This window comes from Necator americanus, chromosome III (assembly GCF_031761385.1).
Source record: "Necator americanus strain Aroian chromosome III, whole genome shotgun sequence".
NCBI classification, from domain to species: domain Eukaryota; kingdom Metazoa; phylum Nematoda; class Chromadorea; order Rhabditida; family Ancylostomatidae; genus Necator; species Necator americanus.
The window spans coordinates 39398896-39418302 of record NC_087373.1 but is presented as its reverse complement, the minus strand read 5'-3'; the positions used below and the strand labels follow the sequence as shown (position 1 = coordinate 39418302).

General features: G+C 42.2%; 4 protein-coding genes across 5 annotated transcripts; all 4 read left to right on the top strand.

The window, feature by feature from the left end:
* Positions 1-128: 128 nt before the first annotated feature.
* On the top strand, positions 129-1535 carry RB195_012374 (uncharacterized protein; the record flags this gene model as incomplete). The annotated part of the gene is made up of 5 exons (XM_013447251.2): positions 129-148; positions 415-576; positions 842-1073; positions 1126-1263; positions 1344-1535. The coding sequence occupies 5 exons, from the start codon at positions 129-131 to the stop codon at positions 1533-1535; spliced, it is 744 nt and encodes a 247-aa protein (XP_013302705.2).
* Positions 1536-5855: 4320 nt separating this feature from the next.
* RB195_012373 (uncharacterized protein) lies at positions 5856-7155 on the top strand (the record flags this gene model as incomplete). 2 transcript variants are annotated; one of them, XM_064194189.1, is made up of 5 exons in its annotated part: positions 5856-5917; positions 5972-6133; positions 6358-6613; positions 6670-6807; positions 6946-7155. In XM_064194189.1, 5 exons carry the CDS (start codon positions 5856-5858, stop codon positions 7153-7155), a joined length of 828 nt encoding a protein of 275 aa, XP_064051772.1. The 2 variants fall into 2 exon arrangements, with proteins under 2 accessions (XP_064051772.1, XP_013302707.2); XM_013447253.2 differs by lacking the exon at positions 5856-5917 and having other exon boundaries at positions 5973-6133.
* A 7420-nt stretch (positions 7156-14575) lies between these two features.
* On the top strand, positions 14576-16703 carry RB195_012372 (uncharacterized protein; the record flags this gene model as incomplete). Its single annotated transcript, XM_013447254.2, has 4 exons — positions 14576-14736; positions 15934-16177; positions 16238-16375; positions 16530-16703. The coding sequence occupies 4 exons, from the start codon at positions 14576-14578 to the stop codon at positions 16701-16703; spliced, it is 717 nt and encodes a 238-aa protein (XP_013302708.2).
* A 2035-nt stretch (positions 16704-18738) lies between these two features.
* On the top strand, positions 18739-19188 carry RB195_012371 (uncharacterized protein; the record flags this gene model as incomplete). Its single annotated transcript, XM_064194188.1, has 1 exon — positions 18739-19188. One exon carries the CDS (start codon positions 18739-18741, stop codon positions 19186-19188), a length of 450 nt encoding a protein of 149 aa, XP_064051771.1.
* Positions 19189-19407: the final 219 nt, after the last annotated feature.

The window sequence follows — 19407 nt, the reverse complement described above, 5'->3', positions numbered from 1 at the left end:
GGCTATCGTACTGTCGAAGACCTTGATATGTACAATCGTACAGCTAATCATAGTAAGTCTCACAATTCATCCCGGTGTTGTGCTGTCTGGTACCTCCCCGTACAGTAACCTCTCCGAGGTCATCTGTGATGACAGTTCAAACAAATAGGTGAGTGGGCGCACTCGCAGTTGAAATTCGCGCCACAATAACCGACACGCTGTCGTCGCAGCGCAGACGTTCGCGTCCTGTCGACCCTATTTATGATGTCAGTCTCGTCGACGAAGGTCTGGGGGCGTGTCAGTGCGTCCGCTTGGGACCTTGACTGCAGTTAGGCTCTTTCAAATCCGGAAATGTTATCGTTTGCAAAATTTGTTGTGTCCTCTTCGTCGTGGGAAGTTCCGCTTGGCAACTTGCCATCTTTGCTGTAGTTTCAGAATGGGCCGTGACGATAGCCGAATATACGTTGGAAATCTCCCTCCAGACGCTCGTGAGAAGGACATCGAAGATATCTTCTCGAAATATGGGAAAATCAGATTTATTGACATCAAAGGAGGTCGTGGTCCACTGTTCGCTTTTATCGACTTTGATGACCCTCGGTATGTTTTATGTTCATTTTTGTTTTGTCCAAATAATTATTAGTCATATACTTGAGAAATAATTATTAGTCATATACTCAAACAAAAATTGTTGATGTTTTGTTGCTTTTTGGGATTTTCAAATTCATGGAAGATTGATGGGGTTGTCAAGAAATTTGGTTTTTTCTTCCTTATTTTCACCCTTATTCTTCCTAGCGGTCTAAGTTGTCCTCCTAGAAAGTCGGTTTTATGTTTCGTCGCCGCCATCAGGATATTTCTTATTCAGTGATGCCGACGACGCTGTACGAGGTCGCGACGGATACGACTTCGATGGTTGTCGTCTACGTGTTGAGTTCACCCGGGGAGTAGGGCCACGTGGTCCGGGAGGTCGTCCACTGAACGGTGGAGGCGGTGGAGACTATGGTGGTTCACGTCGTAGTGGACCACCATCGCGTCGTTCAAATTTCCGTGTTATCGTAGAAGGTCTTCCCGCAACTGGTTCATGGCAGGATTTAAAGGTGTGTTTGTTTTTTTCGAGTACATTCCTCGTCAGTTTCGAAGCGCTTTCAGGATCATATGCGGGAAGCAGGTGATGTGTGCTATGCTGATGTGGCTCGTGATGGGACGGGCGTAGTAGAGTTTATACGTCTCGATGATATGAAATACGCAGTGAGGAAACTCGATGATACAAAGTTCCGTTCTCACGAGGTAAGCATTCTTCAGATAATTTTTGTCTTTTTCATGCCGAGTGAGTTACGAAGATGATCATGTTCGGATTTTTCTCTTAGGGTGAGACGGCATATATTCGTGTACGCGAAGACTCTAGCAGTGGCAGTCGCGGTGGTATTCGTAGTCGCTCCAGAAGTCGATCACGTAGTCCGCGTCGCTCATCGCCCAAATACAGCCCTCGCAGATCGCGTTCACGCAGCCGATCTGATTCACGATCGCCGTCCCGTTCTCGCAGTCGCTCTCGCGACTAAAGCAGCTTCGCGTCGTGGCTGTCAAGAGGATCTTCAGTGATGTTAATGGTACATTTCTGTTTGTATAACGTGTTGTGCTTTTGAACATTCATTCAAACAATTTTACTTCTATCATATACATAACTCTACTTTTCATAACATATATGTGAATATTATGCTGCATAGTTCATGGGACCAACCGATGTTTACTTTCATTGCCGCTAAGAATGAAGTTTCGATGGTAACTAACAAAAATGTTTCAGCCTCCATTCCACAATGAGAAGGGGAGGAGAAAGGAGGATAAGATGAATGGAGAAATTGTCTAAAAGGACATGAGGACATACTGTAGGATATGAGACTGGCCACCATCAGTGGAGTGGATTCCGGATGCGTGGACAGTCAAATCAATTCATAGGAGGGAAGGGGACATACAACAGAAACACGGGGAGCACGGGACGATTACGAATCGGGGAGAGAGACGTAAGCGCACAATTTTTATTATTTTTTTCAGGTGTGGTCGTCGTGCGTCGTGTTGAAGAAAGTTTTGTTACTTTTCTACAATAAATCCTTTGATCTTCGTCTATTTTCCATTGAGATTCGTAGAATTCGTAATCGAAAGAGAAACATAACAGCTTAAGGAAGTGAGTGCTAAAAATTGCACATGGTACAGCTACCTGGGCGGAACAGGTGATCAAGGAATATACAATGAATGAGCATGTAGTAGCATAGTTAGTTCGTTCAGAAGATCACAATGTTTCCTCTTCAGAATCTGTAGCACGATAAAATATATACGTTAGATTTCGGAAACAGTAGCGAGCTCGCATAGTGTGAACGTTAACATCATTGTCTAACTGTTATCATCACTGTGTGAAGTGTCCAATTCAGGATTTTTTGCAGTGAATTTTGTACGTGGGATAGATCCTACGGCAGTACTGGGAGAGCAAAATGCCAGGCCACCGCCGTTCAGCTTTGAGCGTAATAACAGTAGCGCACGTTATTTATTGTAAATTTATGTGGAGACTAACGTAACTCAAATTTGTAGAGAGATTTCTAACCTATGCAATAACACGTTTTCTTTTCTAGCCATTAATCAAAACTAGGGGCGATGAAATACGTCAAATGCGTTGCGTTGCAGAACCGCGTTTATCGAGATGCTCTCATTATAGTCGGGTCAAAAGGACCTGAAGCCTTGTGCAGGTGCGTAAGCGACTGCGTTCGAAGGTGTTGAGGTGGAGATAATGGTTGCGATTGCGGAAGGACGTCAGCAGTTGCATCCGAACTGACTGCAGAGACGAGTGGAGCTAGCGAAGGTCCTGTCTTGATCGCTACCCATGGCTGAGCGTGTAACTTATGCAGTCACTTGGTAATAAGTACGATAACTAGGGATTGCTTTTTTTCTCTCGGTAGTATTCCGCTGCGATGGCATTTGATGCTAGAACGGTAAGACGATTAGTTATCTGTTCATCAAGTTCGATCTTCTTTGTATATTGCTATGAACCTTATAGAGCTGACTAGGTCTCAACACCAATGTCAAACTAATTGGTAGTGCCGTTCTTCTTCTGTACGTTATTTTCATGGAAATGAGAAGTGATATCGAATTTATCATCTGCGGGGCCTGTTGAGGATTCTCGGGGACCTAATGTTGCTTTACTTTTGGTGCCGTGTGAAGGAAGTTATGGAAGCTTTTTTGTCTCTACATTGTTAATGATCGCACTACACTTATTCTCTTGAAACCACTCGCATCATGCTAGCCTCCCCGACCTCTTGTTCGCTGCAGGGGACTGCGTTCGAAGCGGTGCGGCGGAAACAATCGAGGTGGAGCCTTCGCTAGCCCTACTCATTGCTGAAGAGAGCTCGGTGGGATACTACCTTGATCCCAGACGCTAGTTCCACTTCGAGCATGGCCGCTACGCTCCCTCACCGACATTCAGGTGATATTGGCCACACCTTGTCCTGTGGAAATATCGTTTTTCTTTGTGAGTGATCTACATTAGTCTAAACAATGACGATAATAGTGAATTTGGCAGTAGAAACACCTCAGGCGTTTCACATCTGAGCAGAAACGCACGGTAGTAACGTCACGAATCTTGCTTCTGTCCCGATGATGCTAATTGTTGGTACTTACTGAATTCTGTTACTTTTTTGAGGCAAAGAAGTGGTGCATTCAGGATAGGTAGGGAATGAGTTAATTTTGGTGGAACCGTTTGTGTCTAATCACGCTCTACAAAAAGTAGGTTTAGATGGAAGCGGTTTTGTTTTCTTCGAGAAAGATCTCTTTCAAAGTCGTAGAATCAGAAGTTAAGAGCGCCAATTAAGAACTGAAATTACTATGTACATTTGAAAGTCTTATGTACGAGCAAATCCTGAATTTTTTTTTCCCCCAATAATGCTATTAGTGTATTCAAAGGATATTGTTTCTTTGTCCTCTTCAACTTTATCCACACATTCGCGGAACTATGACATTGGTTTATAATTCTCTTGAGACGAAACATCGAGGTCGTGTACTCGTTAAAAGTGAAAAGTGACTAGAATTCGGTGAATAAAACAAATCACCGAAACCTGACATGTTGAAGGGAGAGTAAATAGATTGGTATGGATAATTGATGTAGTATAATTGAGCACTTCAGTTGTTCATTTCCTCAATGAATCCATTAATTAATGGATGTATCATCGAACTCGACAATCGCGAAGGAGCATGATGTTGTAGAAGTCGATTTTGTTGTTGTTTATTTTCTACGGCTCATCGGCCGTAATTATCTAAATTAATTTTTTGTGCATACACACACACGACACCATCACGTCGGTCTGTTCGGAAAAGTGCAAAAACCCTAATTTGCTAATACTTTCGGTTTTTCCTTCCCTCACTTTTTACGACATTGGTGACTGCTTAATGGGGACTTCAAATCCAGACAAATCCACCATCGGATTAACCGCTGCTAAGCGTCAGTTCAGTCGCATGAAGGGAGGCGAATTGCTTTGTGGATTACTGTCCTGAACTATTCATATCACTCAGAGAAGTGCCGTGCGGCTAGTAACGTAAAACGAAAAGGACGTCATGAATTCAAATCCATGAAAACCGCTCCCAGTCCTTTCCAACGTCCAAACGGAGTAATTTGCAAAAAAAAAAGAACAATACACCAATTTATTTCAGTTTTGGAACCCTTTTTGTCCTAAAATCACATTTGCCTCAGAAAATGGCACAAACATGTATACATAGTGGATTCCGTTGAAAACATATCTTGTTTGAGTAGATTTGTTCTCAGATGTCATCTCCTGAGGTGAGGACCAGTATCGCCGATCCGTCCGAGGGCGGAGTGCCAAAAACCAGCAGGATGGCGATTTTGATGGCAAAAAACATACAATAGTAGTGGCGGGACCTGCACGCGTGCGCACGCGTAGCAACAACAGCATCGACTCGCTTTTGGCAGTCGTGTCGTGCCGTGCTGTGGTGCTCGTGCTTGTGTGGTCGCGCAAAACAGTCTCTGTTGCTTTTTACTCGTTGAGTCACCACCGCAGTCACTTGAGTTCTATGTGTTCCTTTCTTCCTTTCTCTTGTGTGGTTACACCAAAACACTTCTATTTTCTATGTTAGACCCTGAAAGAAGTAAGATTTAGGAAAGCTTTGCGCAGAAGTTAAAATAGGTCTCCAGGGTCACGTTAAGACTTTCGGTTACGGTTATAGTTATTCTTCCGGTCAAAGGTTTAGTTGTCCTTTTAGCGGAAAGAGCAGAAATATTTGAGTTCCCCCCCCCCCCCCGTTTGACGACATCAATAGGGTTTAGTTGGCGTGTAGTTGATGGATGTGCGCTCTCGTGAAATTAACGTGGTAATTCTCGTCCGAGACATCCTACTGCTCGTCGAGTGAGGCAAGCCACTTCCAGTTCAGTTCGGATTTCATCTCTCTTCTCAGATCCACGCTTTCTAAGCTTAGTTTCGAAAAAAGAGCTTCACTCTGATCTTTTCAAGCATTCTCCGATACTCATTTGCCTATGCATTTAAAAGCTAGTACCTCCCGTGTAGAAAGGTCGCTCGATTCGTAGCTTCGCGCCAAATCGTCCCTGGTTACCGTATACCGCTTCTCTGCCGCTCTCGGGCGCCGCCTTGATCGATCAATAGTCATCAACCGACGGTGACCCGCCTTATCTTTCACCCGTGCGAACCTGTATGTTGCTTTGTTTGCTGCTCGCACTGACTCACAACGCTCCTGTTTTGCTCCACCCTTCAGAGCTTGCAGATTTTATTGTCTTAAATCACTCTCTGCAATCAGAGATGGACCTTAAGACGTTTCAATATCAGTGGTATAAAAATTCCTTTGTGTTATCAAGTATTTAAAATCCCACTATGACTACCAATCATGAAAAGTCGGTAGAGCCGTTTGTAATGGTACCGATCGTACTTATGTCGTCAGTTTATGTACTAGCTTAAAATTCATCCCAAACATGAAACTCCATTTTCAGAATGGGCCGTGAAGACACTCGTATATTCGTTGGGAATCTTCCACCAGATGTTCGTGAGAAGGATCTTGAAGATATCTTCGCGAAGTATGGCAGAACTCGTTCCGTTCATATTAAGGGAGGACGTGGAGCACTCTTTGCGTTCGTGGAGTTCGAAGATTCACGGTGAGCTTGTAGGCCTTTTCTTTTTCAAGGAAACCCGGTGAGCACGTCTTACAAAAACTGGGGGATAGGGCAATGTCTGTTAGTTTCGGGAGAATTGTTACATGAATTTGATGTTCGGTCTATCTTAGCTGAAATCCATCCTTACACTTTGGCGAAATACTATCCAAACAATCTTTTTAGACCAGGAATTTGCAGGTAGTACAAACTAGGTAATTACATTTCAGTGATGCCGAAGATGCCGTACGTGGTCGCGACGGATATGATCTCGATGGCTCGCGTATTCGTGTGGAATTCACTCGCAGCAGAGGTCCCCGTGGGCACGGAGGCGGCGGCAGAGGTGGCTCTTGGGGTGGTCGCGGCGGTGGATACGGCGGTCGAGGTGGGAGCGGCTCCTATCGCGGAGCAGCGATATCTCGTCGCACGAACTACCGCGTGATTGTGGAAGGACTTCCTGCTTCTGGCTCGTGGCAAGACTTGAAGGTAGGGGTTCTTCTTTTAAGTAAGTTTTTGCATGATTAACCTCTTAGCTCTATTAGGACCACATGAGGGAAGCCGGTGAGATCTGCTATGCTGATGTTTCGCGTGATGGAACTGGCGCAGTAGAGTTCGCTCGTTTCGATGACATGAAGTATGCCCTGAAGAAGTTGGACGATACGAAATTCCGTTCTCGTGATGTAAGAATTTACCAATTTTCTGAACTTTCCAAATGGCAAAAGACAGAACACGTTCTTTTTCGACCACCCCAATCCAGTTCAGTTCACCATAAAAGCTGTGTAGGATGCCCTGCTGTAGAATTAATAAGTTGGTTTCAGGGAGAGACTTCGTACATTCGTGTTCGTGAAGATGGAAACGCAAGTGGTGGTCGAAGTCGCTCCGATAGTCGCTCACGCAGTCCACGTCGTTCATCACCGAGGCATAGTCCGAAGGCCTCACGTTCCCGCAGTCGCTCAGAATCAAGATCAAAGTCTCGCTCCCGTAGTCGCTCGCAATCAAGATCAAAATCTCGCTCTCGTAGTCCCTGAATAGATTGTCTGGCTCCTTATCCTGGCTGTCAGGAGGATCTACAGTGACGTAATGGTACATTTTTGTTGTTTGTATTTTGAAATATTATTGAACTACTTGAAGAATCGTTTTACCTCATTTTTAACTCACTAGTGAAGTACTAGTGAACAAGCGTCTTACCTCATATTTGACTTACTAGTGAAATAATCAAATGAATAATCGTTTTACCTCATTGACCCTATAGTACAATCATAGGTCGACTGATGCGTTCTTCGGTCGATTGGACCAGTTGATGTTAACTATTATTGCTGTTTCAACAATGAAGCTTACATCGGAAATGATATATGTATTTCAGCCTCCCTTTCCCATTGAAAAAGGAGGAGGAATGAGCAGGATATGAATGAAGGATTTGTCTAATTGGACATGAGGAGTACTGTAGGGAATGTGTTTGGCGGCTAGTTGTAACCATTGGAGGAAAAGTGCAGATAGCGAAGATATTCGGAAACGGGGACAGTTTGGTTCGGGAAATGCTACATAATCGTAAGGTTTTTCATTCTCCTTTCAGGCTTGATCGGATTCACTCGCGTTCAAGGAAGTTTGTTAGTTTTTCTTTTCTTAAATAAACATTTCTCTCTTGTTTGTCTTTAAATGAAGTAAGTTGTATTCGAAGGAATTAAGTGAGGTCGAAAAATATGATATTGTGGAAAGAATAGAAAGATACAGTGGAGTTACGTTGGACCATGATTAGAACGATATCATTTGTTTAGAAGTTGAGGCCCGGTTGTGGAGGTATTCACAAATATGTTTGTTTACTCTGCACAATAGAGATTCAACTAATGGCTGTGGTCACTGCAAAGCGACATTTTGTAAAATGTTAACTAAGCTGGTGCATATATTTAACCTGTGAAGAAAAGAATGGTGGTGCACTTATGTGCGCGTTAGAATTAATTGGATTGAAGATTACTTGGGAACATTTGAATACAAGAATTGCTAGCTTTTCTTTCTTTATTACCCGTTGATGTGTTTTGATTAATACGAACGAACCACTTACAGAGACTTCAAGGGGATCTCACCGTACAATTTTTACTCAGACGTGTCATTGCTTGTGAAAGCGCACCGTCTTGACTGGGTATACATTTGCTAGGCCAGAATAATGTGGAGATACTAAAGCTGATTGAGTGCATTCACAAGGGAATGAAATAACGAAGCAGGAAGCTGATGATAAGGAAGAGGAGAAAAAGAAAAAGGTGAAAGAAATTAAGAAAAAAGAGAATTCAAAGGCAGAAGCTATTTAGCTAGCTAGCAGACATATTTGTTTATATATATATATATATATATATATATATATATATATATATATAAGTGTGTAGTTGTTTGCGTCTCTGTGGCCAAAAGACAGTTTCATAAGCGACTGCAGCGTGACCTGATCGAGGTATGTTCGCGTATCCAATGGCATATCCACTGGAGACGTAATGTCCCGAAGGCATTCGCGGAGAATCTGCCGGGACCCTCTTTACCGATTCCCATTAGCAAGTACTTGAGTGTACTTAGCAGCTTAGATGAAAACGATGATGAAATATGTAGAAGGGTGACTTTTCGAGAGTGCTTTTGTGGATAGTAAGGTTTGCTATGTAGGAGCAGGAGCTTTATTTGACCCTCTGTTTTCTTGGTGTGCAATAATTTATGGTGAGTACTGAAATGCAATTATTCCCCATAGTACACCACGTCAGATGCTATTGAGGGAGTCGTGTTGGTCACGATTCGCCTCCGCTGAATCGTGCAATCAGCAGCAATTGTGGGAGTCCGCTTATTTTTAGAATTAGGAAACACTGCAACACACGAATAATACTGAGTTGTATCTGTAGGGGGTGTTGTAAGCGCGTGTATTTCGCCCCTCGGTACACGAATTTGATTTTATGGAGAAAAAGATGTGCAGAATTACTACTGAACGATCGATATGAAACAAAAAAAAACCTCTCCTTCACTCCTAATCTGTGAGAGTGATGTCCTGGAGAAAAAAAATGGAGCGGGGAATTGTAGAAAGTTTGAAGGAAGTCTCACTCAGTGGCGAATACGAAGTTTTTATTCCCCTACATAGAAGTGGATGCAAGGCAAGGGCATCTGGATCAAACTGCAGCTATTTGCAGGAAACCAGCCGAAAATGTGATCGAAGACTTGTACGAGGCTTACTGGTTCTCATAGTTTGAAAAGTTTACTTAAAGCATTGCGGAATCTTCGTTCGAATCGTCCTTATCATGTATCCTTATCAGGGAGAAAGAGCTCATCGCAAAGGGTACGTCCGTAAACATTCGGCTGTTGCGTTTGGAGAGAGATAAGGTCCCACTGCTTTGGCGTACTATCAAACCACAGAGCGACAATAGGGGAGAGGGAGCGTACGACACTTTTGTTGGCTTTTCTGCAAACTTCTTTTGTCAAGTTGTATTGGGAAATTGGCTCGAGGATAAACTAAAAGCTGGATCAGGAGATTCGTATCTTACGAGCAACTACAAAAAAAAGAAACATGTAAATGAACAGATAAGGATGAATCATGATGCGAAACCGACAGCGAAAGTCGACACCATGGATCGTGTGTGATGTATGATGTGTACCTCAAGTATTGAAGCGTAAATTGCGACTGCTACCATCAGACATCCTCAAACCATTGTTATTTACTTGCAGATTCGCCTTTTCAGTGAAATGTTTAGCATTGATTGTCCATACGACTTCTATTCTGCCTTATTCACTTTGAAAGCAGACTTAAGTTAATTACTTACTTAATTACTGTATGAGGAAGGAGGAGCAGACGTCCTTTAGTGTTTCCAAGGTAAGAAATTCTATATCCTGGTAACGGTGGAACGAAACTGACGATGAGCATAAAAAGCCTCAGAAAAGGTCAATTTGAGATGATATAACTTCTAGTAGTTAAATATTTCTGAATAAATCAAACATTCTCAGACATTACTGTATTACAGTACCTATTATGTTTATTTTCGTCCACTTTTATGGAGGCATATAGGGAACAAAATTGACTGCATGCGGATAGGCAGTGGTTGCTGATCTATGGCCATCACGGCCTCATTGTATTTTACGAGTTATATGATGTGATATTAGGTTGGCGACTAAGTTCATGGAGTTCTACATTATACTTTATTTCATAATAATTTGTTTTCTCTTCGATAAGGTGTTTATAGTATTTGGAATAACCTTTTTTTACATTACAGAAATGTGACAGTTGTTTCCTGAATACTTTAATTTGTTATTATTTTCGAGCCTTAGAAATGGAGTAGATTGAGGTGCTGTACGGTAGTGGGAGACAAAACTTTGCCTTCTCGATACCTACTTTTCTTGTGAGTTCAGGCGAAATGGTGTCAACAAATTAGTTGAAAGATCTGAACAGGTCGCAAATGGCGACGGAGAACACGTTATTGATTAGCATGTTAAGATTATCGTTTTTGTTCGATTAACTCCGGTCGAATTCAGGTCTTTCGGTGAGAGGGAACTCGTCGAGGCCAGAGTCGACGTTTTTGATTTTCGCAAACTGTTTCAGTAGAATGATACGTTCTTCTGTACATGTCGCAAATGTTCCGAGCGGCTGTGGCAATCTTTTTACTTCTCCAGAAAGGTGGGCGTCTAGAGGGCAAAATTTTGCCTCCCAGAAATTTCATTTCTGAAGCTGAGAAATTATTTTGAAAAAATCAAATTATTCAGGAAATAATTGCCAAAGTTTTGTAGAGTAAAAAGTGCTGTTTTAAATAATTTAGGCAGTTACGGAGGCTAAAACAAATTATGATTATGAAATAAAATATAATGTAGAACTCTAGGAACTTATTCGCCAACGTAAGATGTACGTTTATAAGTCTCGTGAATATTCAAACCTCTTCAAGATCAGAGCATTTGGTGTTCTAATTCCTATTCCTACTAACAGTTATTCTGTTATCCTATCATGGGTTATTTTCTAGAGTTCTTCCAAGTTTATACTATGCTTGTTTTTATTGGAAGAAATGTAGTGATTAGTGCGAAATCTGGCCAGCAGTACACCTTTATCCGTGAACCTCCAGAGTATGGATTTGATGAAGTGTTCCGCTAGATTACTTCATTCATATTAGCAGGTTTAAAACTGTACTATAAGAACTAGGGCGGGTGTAGCGCAGTCTGTAAGAGGTTCCACTGTCTACACGATCGATCGGAGGTTCGAATCCGCCCTAGTGCTCACCAAGGCCGTCATTCCTCCGTTTCGATAAATTGGTACCAGACTTGTCTGGAAGGATAATAATACAGATTTTATACTAAAAACCGTAGAAACGGCTAGTCCCTGCAAGTCATTGTATGGGCCAGTTACACGTTCGTAAACCTCAGACGATTCTTAATTGAAGTTAACTCGGTGACGTGGGTCAGGTGGTTCTCGCTCATGCAATGATTGATGGTGTTTGCTTGAAAAAAAGTTTGTTGAAGCTTTCAGTGAGGTGCTATTCCACTGTTTTTCGTTTTCTCTACATATTGTTCAGTTAACAGAAGAACACCTCTAATGACATCTTTTTCCGTGTTTCCACCAGAACTAGCGGTATGTAGTACAGTATTTATGTTGTTTCTTTTTTTTTCGAAATTAACCCTTTGCACTCCAATCCAGTCAGGCACATGGAAAACCAGCAATTCCAGCACTTTCTCCCTACAAATGCTATCCTAATCCTAAATCACATATCATATAAGGCCGAAAATACATTTATTGCAATACTATTTATTTGTTGTGAACACCATTACCAGCTAATTTCAGTTTATAAAATAGTAACGAAATAAATTGTTTATATTTTGAAATCTCTCAAACTATGATGTTTTTGGAAGCAGTCACCGAAATGCGTAGTTTTGCATCGTTCTCCCTCTTCTTGTCTGTTTGAACATACGACACAGTCTCTGTTCTCTGCCTTTCATAATTTCGAAGTAAAAATAAAGGTAAAAAAGAAGTAAAAATGCAAGGCAGAAAACCGCAAGAACTAACTAATTTTGTTTTTTTTTAATCTGGAAGTGCTGAAATAAGCTAAACATGTGTGCCGTCCCTACGGCGACACTGGATTTAAAGTACATATTTTCAATGTCGCACGTGCGACGAGAACAGAGTACAAAGGATTAAAATAATTACCATCAGCAGAAATTCAAAAGAAAAACAAGAAAGATGTGCTCGGTTGGGCCTAAAAGCACCTCTCTATGAATATCCGAAAGGATTCTATTTAGTTCGTTCTTTCTTTGTTGATTTATTAAAGCGATAGGATGGCATTTGGTATGTATTCTTGTATGACTTGGTCGGATGAAATCCCCACACACAGAGAAAAAAATCTTTAATCACTGCGCACTGCGTCAATAATTCGTATCATTCGTGTTCTACAATGAGGTTATACTTATAATTTTCTTACTTTCTGTTCTGCTGAAGAAGCAGTATATCGTAAGAATTTTTCTTTGTCAGTAATTCCTCGAAATAGTGCCGTGTACCACTGAAAATGAGGTTATGCTACCTGTCACCAAGAATTTAAGTGTTGAATTCGAGCAATCTGTCTGAATCTGTGATTCGTATCTTCGAAAGAGAAGGTCCATGAACATACACGGGAGGTCAGATTGAAAAACCATGGGGTGAATTCACTGGAAGATTCGAAAGATGTAGCACTTTTCTCTTTGCTGCTTTTTCTTTTTTTCCTCTCTCTTTTACCTTTCTTTCATACTAGTGTTACAAGTTAACGCGCTTGTAATCGGTATATCGCTTACTGGATATGTAGATGAAAGTAAATGGGAGTAAAAAGTGGGACAGTTCAATCCCTACGTATCTTGTATGCAATTAATTAATGTTGCTTTTACCTAATTGCTAGGCATTTTTGGCTAAGAATTTATCGGAAACGTAGCGTGTGGTCAGGATTAGCTGCCATGGCAACGGTAAAGCGTCTTTGAGCAACCTGAGGTTATCTGGAAGCATCTGCCTATGTCCTCCTGATTTCTTTCATCTATCTTTCTCTATCTATTCTTACCTCTTTTTAAATGATGGTGGTTTTTTTGCCTCCGCCTTTGCACTTTTGTGTGACCTCGTTATGACTCTGAGAACTTAAATCCACCGTAGTTCTTCTCTTTTCTAACGGAATAGAGTGGAAGTGCAATGAGAATCAGTGGAATAAGGGAAAAAGAAGCTTTTGTCGTATTAACAATCCCTGTGGAATGCGCGAATCCATTCGACCTCGATCCAGAATCGTCTGAGATTTATGGACGGGCCGTACAATGGGAATGAGGTTAGTGCATGAAGTCCAGCGTTTTTCTCCTCTCAGACAAGTCCAGTCTAATGACTTATCGTCATCAGATGATGGAAAACCCGGCCGGGTCTGGGCGGTTTCGAACCATCGACGGTGCAGGCACGACGGGAATCTCTCACCACTACTTTACATCTGCCCCGTAACTAGTATAATACTGCGTTGAACCAGAATAATATAATACCTATATCAATCCTGAAAAACAACACAGCACGAGATTATGCGCTGCACGGATGCGTAACGCTGCGCGTCCGCACCGCAGTGGAACACAGCAGCTCGGATGACTAAGGACGATTTTCTTTTTTTTGACGCGATGTATCGATCGGTCCCGCCACTCCCGGTCCTGCACCCAACAGCGGTGGCGTGTTGCTATTTATCCAGTTTGTGTTTGCTCCGATTTCATAGATGATGAACTATATTTGGCGCAATTTCGGCAATTCATTCCACTGCTGGGAAGGCTCTAGTGATGTGACGTTCGTGCCAGGACCGTAACAGTCATGTGCCCAGTGATACGGAAACGTTCCAGCGGCCTTCTCATCAGTCTGATTGTACCGGCGCGGCACATGTCTGTGGTGGCGCCCCATTGTCGTGCACTGCTGCTCTCCGTCGCGCTTTACGTCATAGCAGGTCCCGCCGGGAATGTTGCTATTGATTTTGTCTCCTTCAAGTTGCCCTCATTACGATGCACCGTAGCCAGTTGTTTTGTGCACATTCTGTCTTCGCTACGCCTACCAATTCGCTCATCTTTGTTCGTTTTCCATGCTCAGTTTTAGAATGATAGGGTGGGGTGTAGTTGTGGGGCACTCAATCGTACTCTTATTCCTGGAAGTAGATAACTAAATCACTCGGGGCACTAAGACCTAAGCATACGTCTTAGCGGATCTATGACATGTAAGTTAAAATGCCTTGCTCTGATGTCCCTCGGTGTCCAACGGTATCCACTCGTGTATACAGTAGGAAAGAAGCAGCTGAGTTGTAAAGAATCACGAATCTCGTTTGTATCTCATTCTCTTTCCCGCACAACCATAATCTTTTCCTTCAATTCGGAATATCGTTAGATTTGGTTCCTCGGAACCCAGCATTGGATTGTCCTCTCACAATTAGTGACGATCTCATCGCCGTTTCTGTCGAAACCGTAACTTCTCAAAAATTTTTCAGAATGGGCCGTGAAGATACTCGTATTTTCGTTGGAAACCTTCCACCAGATGTTCGTGAAAAAGATATCGAAGATATTTTCACAAAATACGGAAGAATCCGTTTCGTGGATATTAAAGGAGGACGTGGACCACTCTTCGCATTCGTAGAATTTGAAGACCCTCGGTGAGTGTATGATCTTCTTTACTCAGAAAAGCTTGCCGCTGATTTCTGTGGGACCAAATAATTTTTAAGGAGAAAACTAGCGTAGTTTGAACTTTTAAGAAGAAGAGCCATGCTTCAGTGCCTAGATAAAGTAGCTTCCAAACAGCTCCTAGTAGTTTGAAGCTGGAAAACACGGAATGGAAGACTATTACGAGCGGAAACGTGCTTTCAATCAGAATCAATCAATGAGAGGCGCAGTAAATTTAATAGGCGGAAATCTGTGGATTCATGTGAGAATGGATGCGCTCAACAGTTATCTGGGTGATGCACTTCGTTATTAGTAGAATTTAGTGCTATTAGGTGATATGGAGCTGTTCAGCACATTCTGTCCTCTAGCAAGAATAAAACCTAACGTAAACAGTGCGGAATGAATAAGGAAAACTCTTCACCGAATTGATGACGCCATTTGAAGAAGTAAGAAGGAAAAATTCGAAAATAACAAGCCTACACAAGTGCGGGTTGCAGAAAGCAAACACTATTCTATCTTAGTGTCTGCTTTCTGCAGCCTTCTTATTCCGGAGTGGTAGTGAGGTCAAGTAAGCTGTGGGCATAAATCCGATAGTTGGACCCGTGCTCCTATTCCCTTCCCTTTTGGAGGGTTGGCGAAAAGACTCGTTTCACTTTTGAGTGGTTTTCGAAGGGATCTTATCACTTTTGGACCGTTAGCGAAAAGATCCTTATCACTTGCGCTGCATCCGATAAGCTAGACCCTCTTCACATGAGGGTTCGGGTCCTCTCTATTGCATCTTATCCTATGGGTGTGCATAAGGTTAGACCTGAAAGAAATAAGGTTTTGCACTTTTCATTATAAAATTACTATTTCAGAGATATAGCGCTGTTATGTATTTATTTTATTTCGGTTGAAAGGAAGTTAGAAGAAAAGAAGGGATATTATCAATATTTTGAATGTTGGTCAATTCATGATGTAAGGACGAGAGATGTTCATGACTATCGAATTTGACACGCCCTCTTTGGCAATTTTAAGAATATTTAAGAACAAAGAAGCGCATAATTCAGGTGTCGGGAAAGCCCATACTAGAAAATGAGAGAATTAGTAGTCCCTCGTAAATGTATCGCAAATACAATTCATATCGATCACCACTGGATAAATTTTGTTTTGAATCCTCTCTTGTATACCTGCATTTTTTGTTGTTTCAGCGATGCAGAAGATGCGGTGCGTGGTCGAGATGGATACGATTTCGACGGTTCTCGTCTCCGAGTTGAATTCACTCGTGGTGTGGGTCCGCGTGGGCCTGGAGGCAGACCTCTGAGTGGTCGCGGTGGAGGTTTCAGTAGAGGGCGTGGTGCTCCTCGAGGTCGTGGAGGTCCCCCATCTCGCCGTTCAAGCTACCGCGTGATTGTTGAAGGGCTTCCCGCTACTGGTTCGTGGCAAGACCTGAAGGTAACGCTTCCGTACATTTATGAGTACATTTATGCATGATTAAACGCTTAGCTCTTCTAGGATCACATGCGAGAGGCGGGTGAGATCTGTTATGCTGACGTTGCACGCGATGGAACTGGCGCCGTCGAGTTCGTTCGTTTTGATGACATGAAATATGCTCTGAAGAAGCTGGATGATACTAAGTTCCGTTCTCATGAGGTGCGTTGCCATGGTTGTCGTTCCTGTTGCCAGGTCGCATAGATGGTTTTGAGAAGAACTAAAATCAGGTTGTGTCTGTGACAGCTGCTTTGTCCAAATTCTTTCGGAAAAGTGTAGCGGACTGTTCCTCATGTATCACCCGACGTAATTTCAGGGAGAGACCTCATACATTCGTGTACGTGAAGACACAAGTTCAAGTGGTGGTCGCGGTGGTCGAAGCCGTTCTGACAGTCGCTCACGCAGTCCACGTCGCGCATCGCCGAAGTACAGTCCGAGAGGCTCGCGCAGTCGTTCAGAATCAAGATCAAAATCTCGCTCTCCTGAATAAATTGCCATGGTCCTTAAGCTGACCACGTGATGGATCTACAATGACGTAATGGTACATTTCTGTTCGCGTTTGTCTTTTGAAATGACTTTGAACCAAGTGAATAATCTTTTTGTCTACCTCATGTTTGACTTAAAGTGATGTAATCACGTCGACTACTGCGTTGCTCCGGTCCACGGACCAGCTGATGTTAACCATTATTGCTATTTTCAATGAAGTTTCGGCACTAAATGATATTTGTATTTCAGCCTCCCTTTCCCATTGAAAAAGGAGGAGGAAGGAACTTGATATGAATGAACGATTTATCTAATTGGACATGTGGAGATACTGTAGGATATGTATATGGCCACGTTCGGTGAAATGCACATTCGAACTGCACACAGTCACAATCTATTCATAAGACCAAAGGGGCGGAAGCAAAGAAATTGAAAGGACGGGACCAGTTTGGATCAGAGAGTGTGATATAATCGTAAGATTTTAATCCTCTTTTCAGGGATCAACGGAGTCGCACGCTTTCAAGGGAGTTTGTTTTCTTTTTTGAATAAATAAATTTGTTTTGGTTGTTCGTGTATAAATATAGCGAGTGGTCAAAAGAAACTGCATGAGATAGGGTTTTTTTTTCGCTAATATTTAACCGAGTACCATAGAAGAGAGCATATTTCGATCATTAAAAATTTCCTTCCGGTGTTGGGAGTTCCACTTTGCTCTTTATTCGATTCTTTTCCAATGCCACGCATCAACATGCATTAGTTTTGCGAGTGCGGGATTATAAACCGGGGATTGTGCAGAAAGTACGGTAATAATAATAATAGAGTCATTACGAAGTGACACAGACTACCCATGACTGCTTTTTATATTAAAAGTATCTGTAGTGCGGGTACAATACTCGTGAAAATATCGAGAATCATATAACTTGATCTGTTCTCGCCTTCGGTTTCGAGCACGGTGATCACCAGTGTATTATTTTTTTTTCACAACACGGAAGAGATGTAGAAGAGTGCACCCAATATGATTAAGTGGTGGTGTAAGTTAGTAGTGGTGTACATGCAGCCTACTGATATCGTGTTCTATTTTTGCCCATGATGGAGCACCGCTCTGCTAATCATTTTGCCTATTTGCAAGTCAAATAAAGAACTTTAGGAGATAAGGGTGTACGTCGATGAAATACGGAAGAATCTAATGCGAACCTAGATAACTTTTAGAAGGGAAACATCTACATACTCGTAGATGTATACTACAATAGAAGCGGAAAAGGCACAGCAGGAACCAAGAATGTTGGGAGAATGCATCTTTTATTTACATTGTTAAATTGCGGTATTTGTGGCATGGGATTGGCTGTGCTTACTAATAAATATTTCGGATTTATGTTTATTTTCGCATAAGATCTACATGCTTGTACAGGATGTGCAAGCAAAACAGTTCTTTTGGATGATAGAACCAAGTGAGAAGTCGAAGATTATATCAGAAGCAAGCAGAAGTATTTAACAGTAATAGGGAGACAAATGGAAGTTATTGTTTCTTCCTGAATTGTCTGAGTTTCGCCTAAGGCGTTTACACGCAAGACATCATGCAGTTAACATTCTGCCTGTTCATTTTGGTGATATCTGCTTCTAGCAAATTAGTACAATGTATCCCAGCTACATTTCTTCAGTTATTGTTTGTCCAAACAATAGTTGGAGGTATTTTGTGTTGGAGTCACATCAAATTTTTCTTTGTAACGTTCTTCGGATTGTTTGAAATTGAAACACTCGGGCTACATTGAAGTATCCCATGTTGTCGAACTAATACTCAGAGTGAGTTCCAAGAAGTTCCACCGTTATTAGTTTCATCTGGACAGCGGTAAACCAATTCAGAAGCACTCTCTAAGTGTTCCTGTTACTGAACTCCTTCGATTGCCCTTCTTAAAATGTGGAGTTGGTGTTCGGTATTTGTTATGAACTGATTTTTCTTTTCACGATAAGAGAACTGCATCCGGTGCTAATAAGCTCGGAGAAATCCACTAGAGATGGTGAGAGATATTGAGCATCCAAATAGGTAGATGATTCAACGTGAAGTCATGGATCATTGGAAGTCTACCACCGGTCTTCGCTATCGAGTAGAAATGTCCTTCCTGTCGAGTAGAAATGCTACAGTCGTTTCAGATTACGTGAAACCTGATGCAGGTACGAAAACGACTGCTCCCTACTGGCATGGTGGTTCGTGGTTTGCGGGTTACGTCTGCAGTCCGATTCCAGCAAGCGATGGTCCCGCCTCGATCGTGACCGCCAGTTCAACCGCGCCACAACGGACGCAATTCCACGGGAGCTTCAGGTTGTCTTCGCCTGGCTATAGTCCCTTGTCTTCACTTTATCGACTTGTTGTTGAAATAACATTGCATGGAGAATCGCAGGATAGTTCTGTTTCGACTGCCGCGTTAAGACGCTGGTTTTTGGACTCTGACTGCTACATAGTGCATCTCTACGGTACCGAAGCGCGGGCTTTGATTTGAAGCAAAAATTGGCGGGAACTAAATTTCCGGACCCAGCACAGTTCCCATTCCTTCTCTACGCGTCGCCGCCGCTTCTAGATTGTGGATATTCAGATTTTCTTCCAACTATTTGTCAATCCATAAGAAGTCGTCATCTTTCTTTGTAGGTGTTGTTATTGTCACATTCATATAGATCCTCGTGGTTCTTTTAGATTTAAGGGAACGTCTGAATCATGCTTA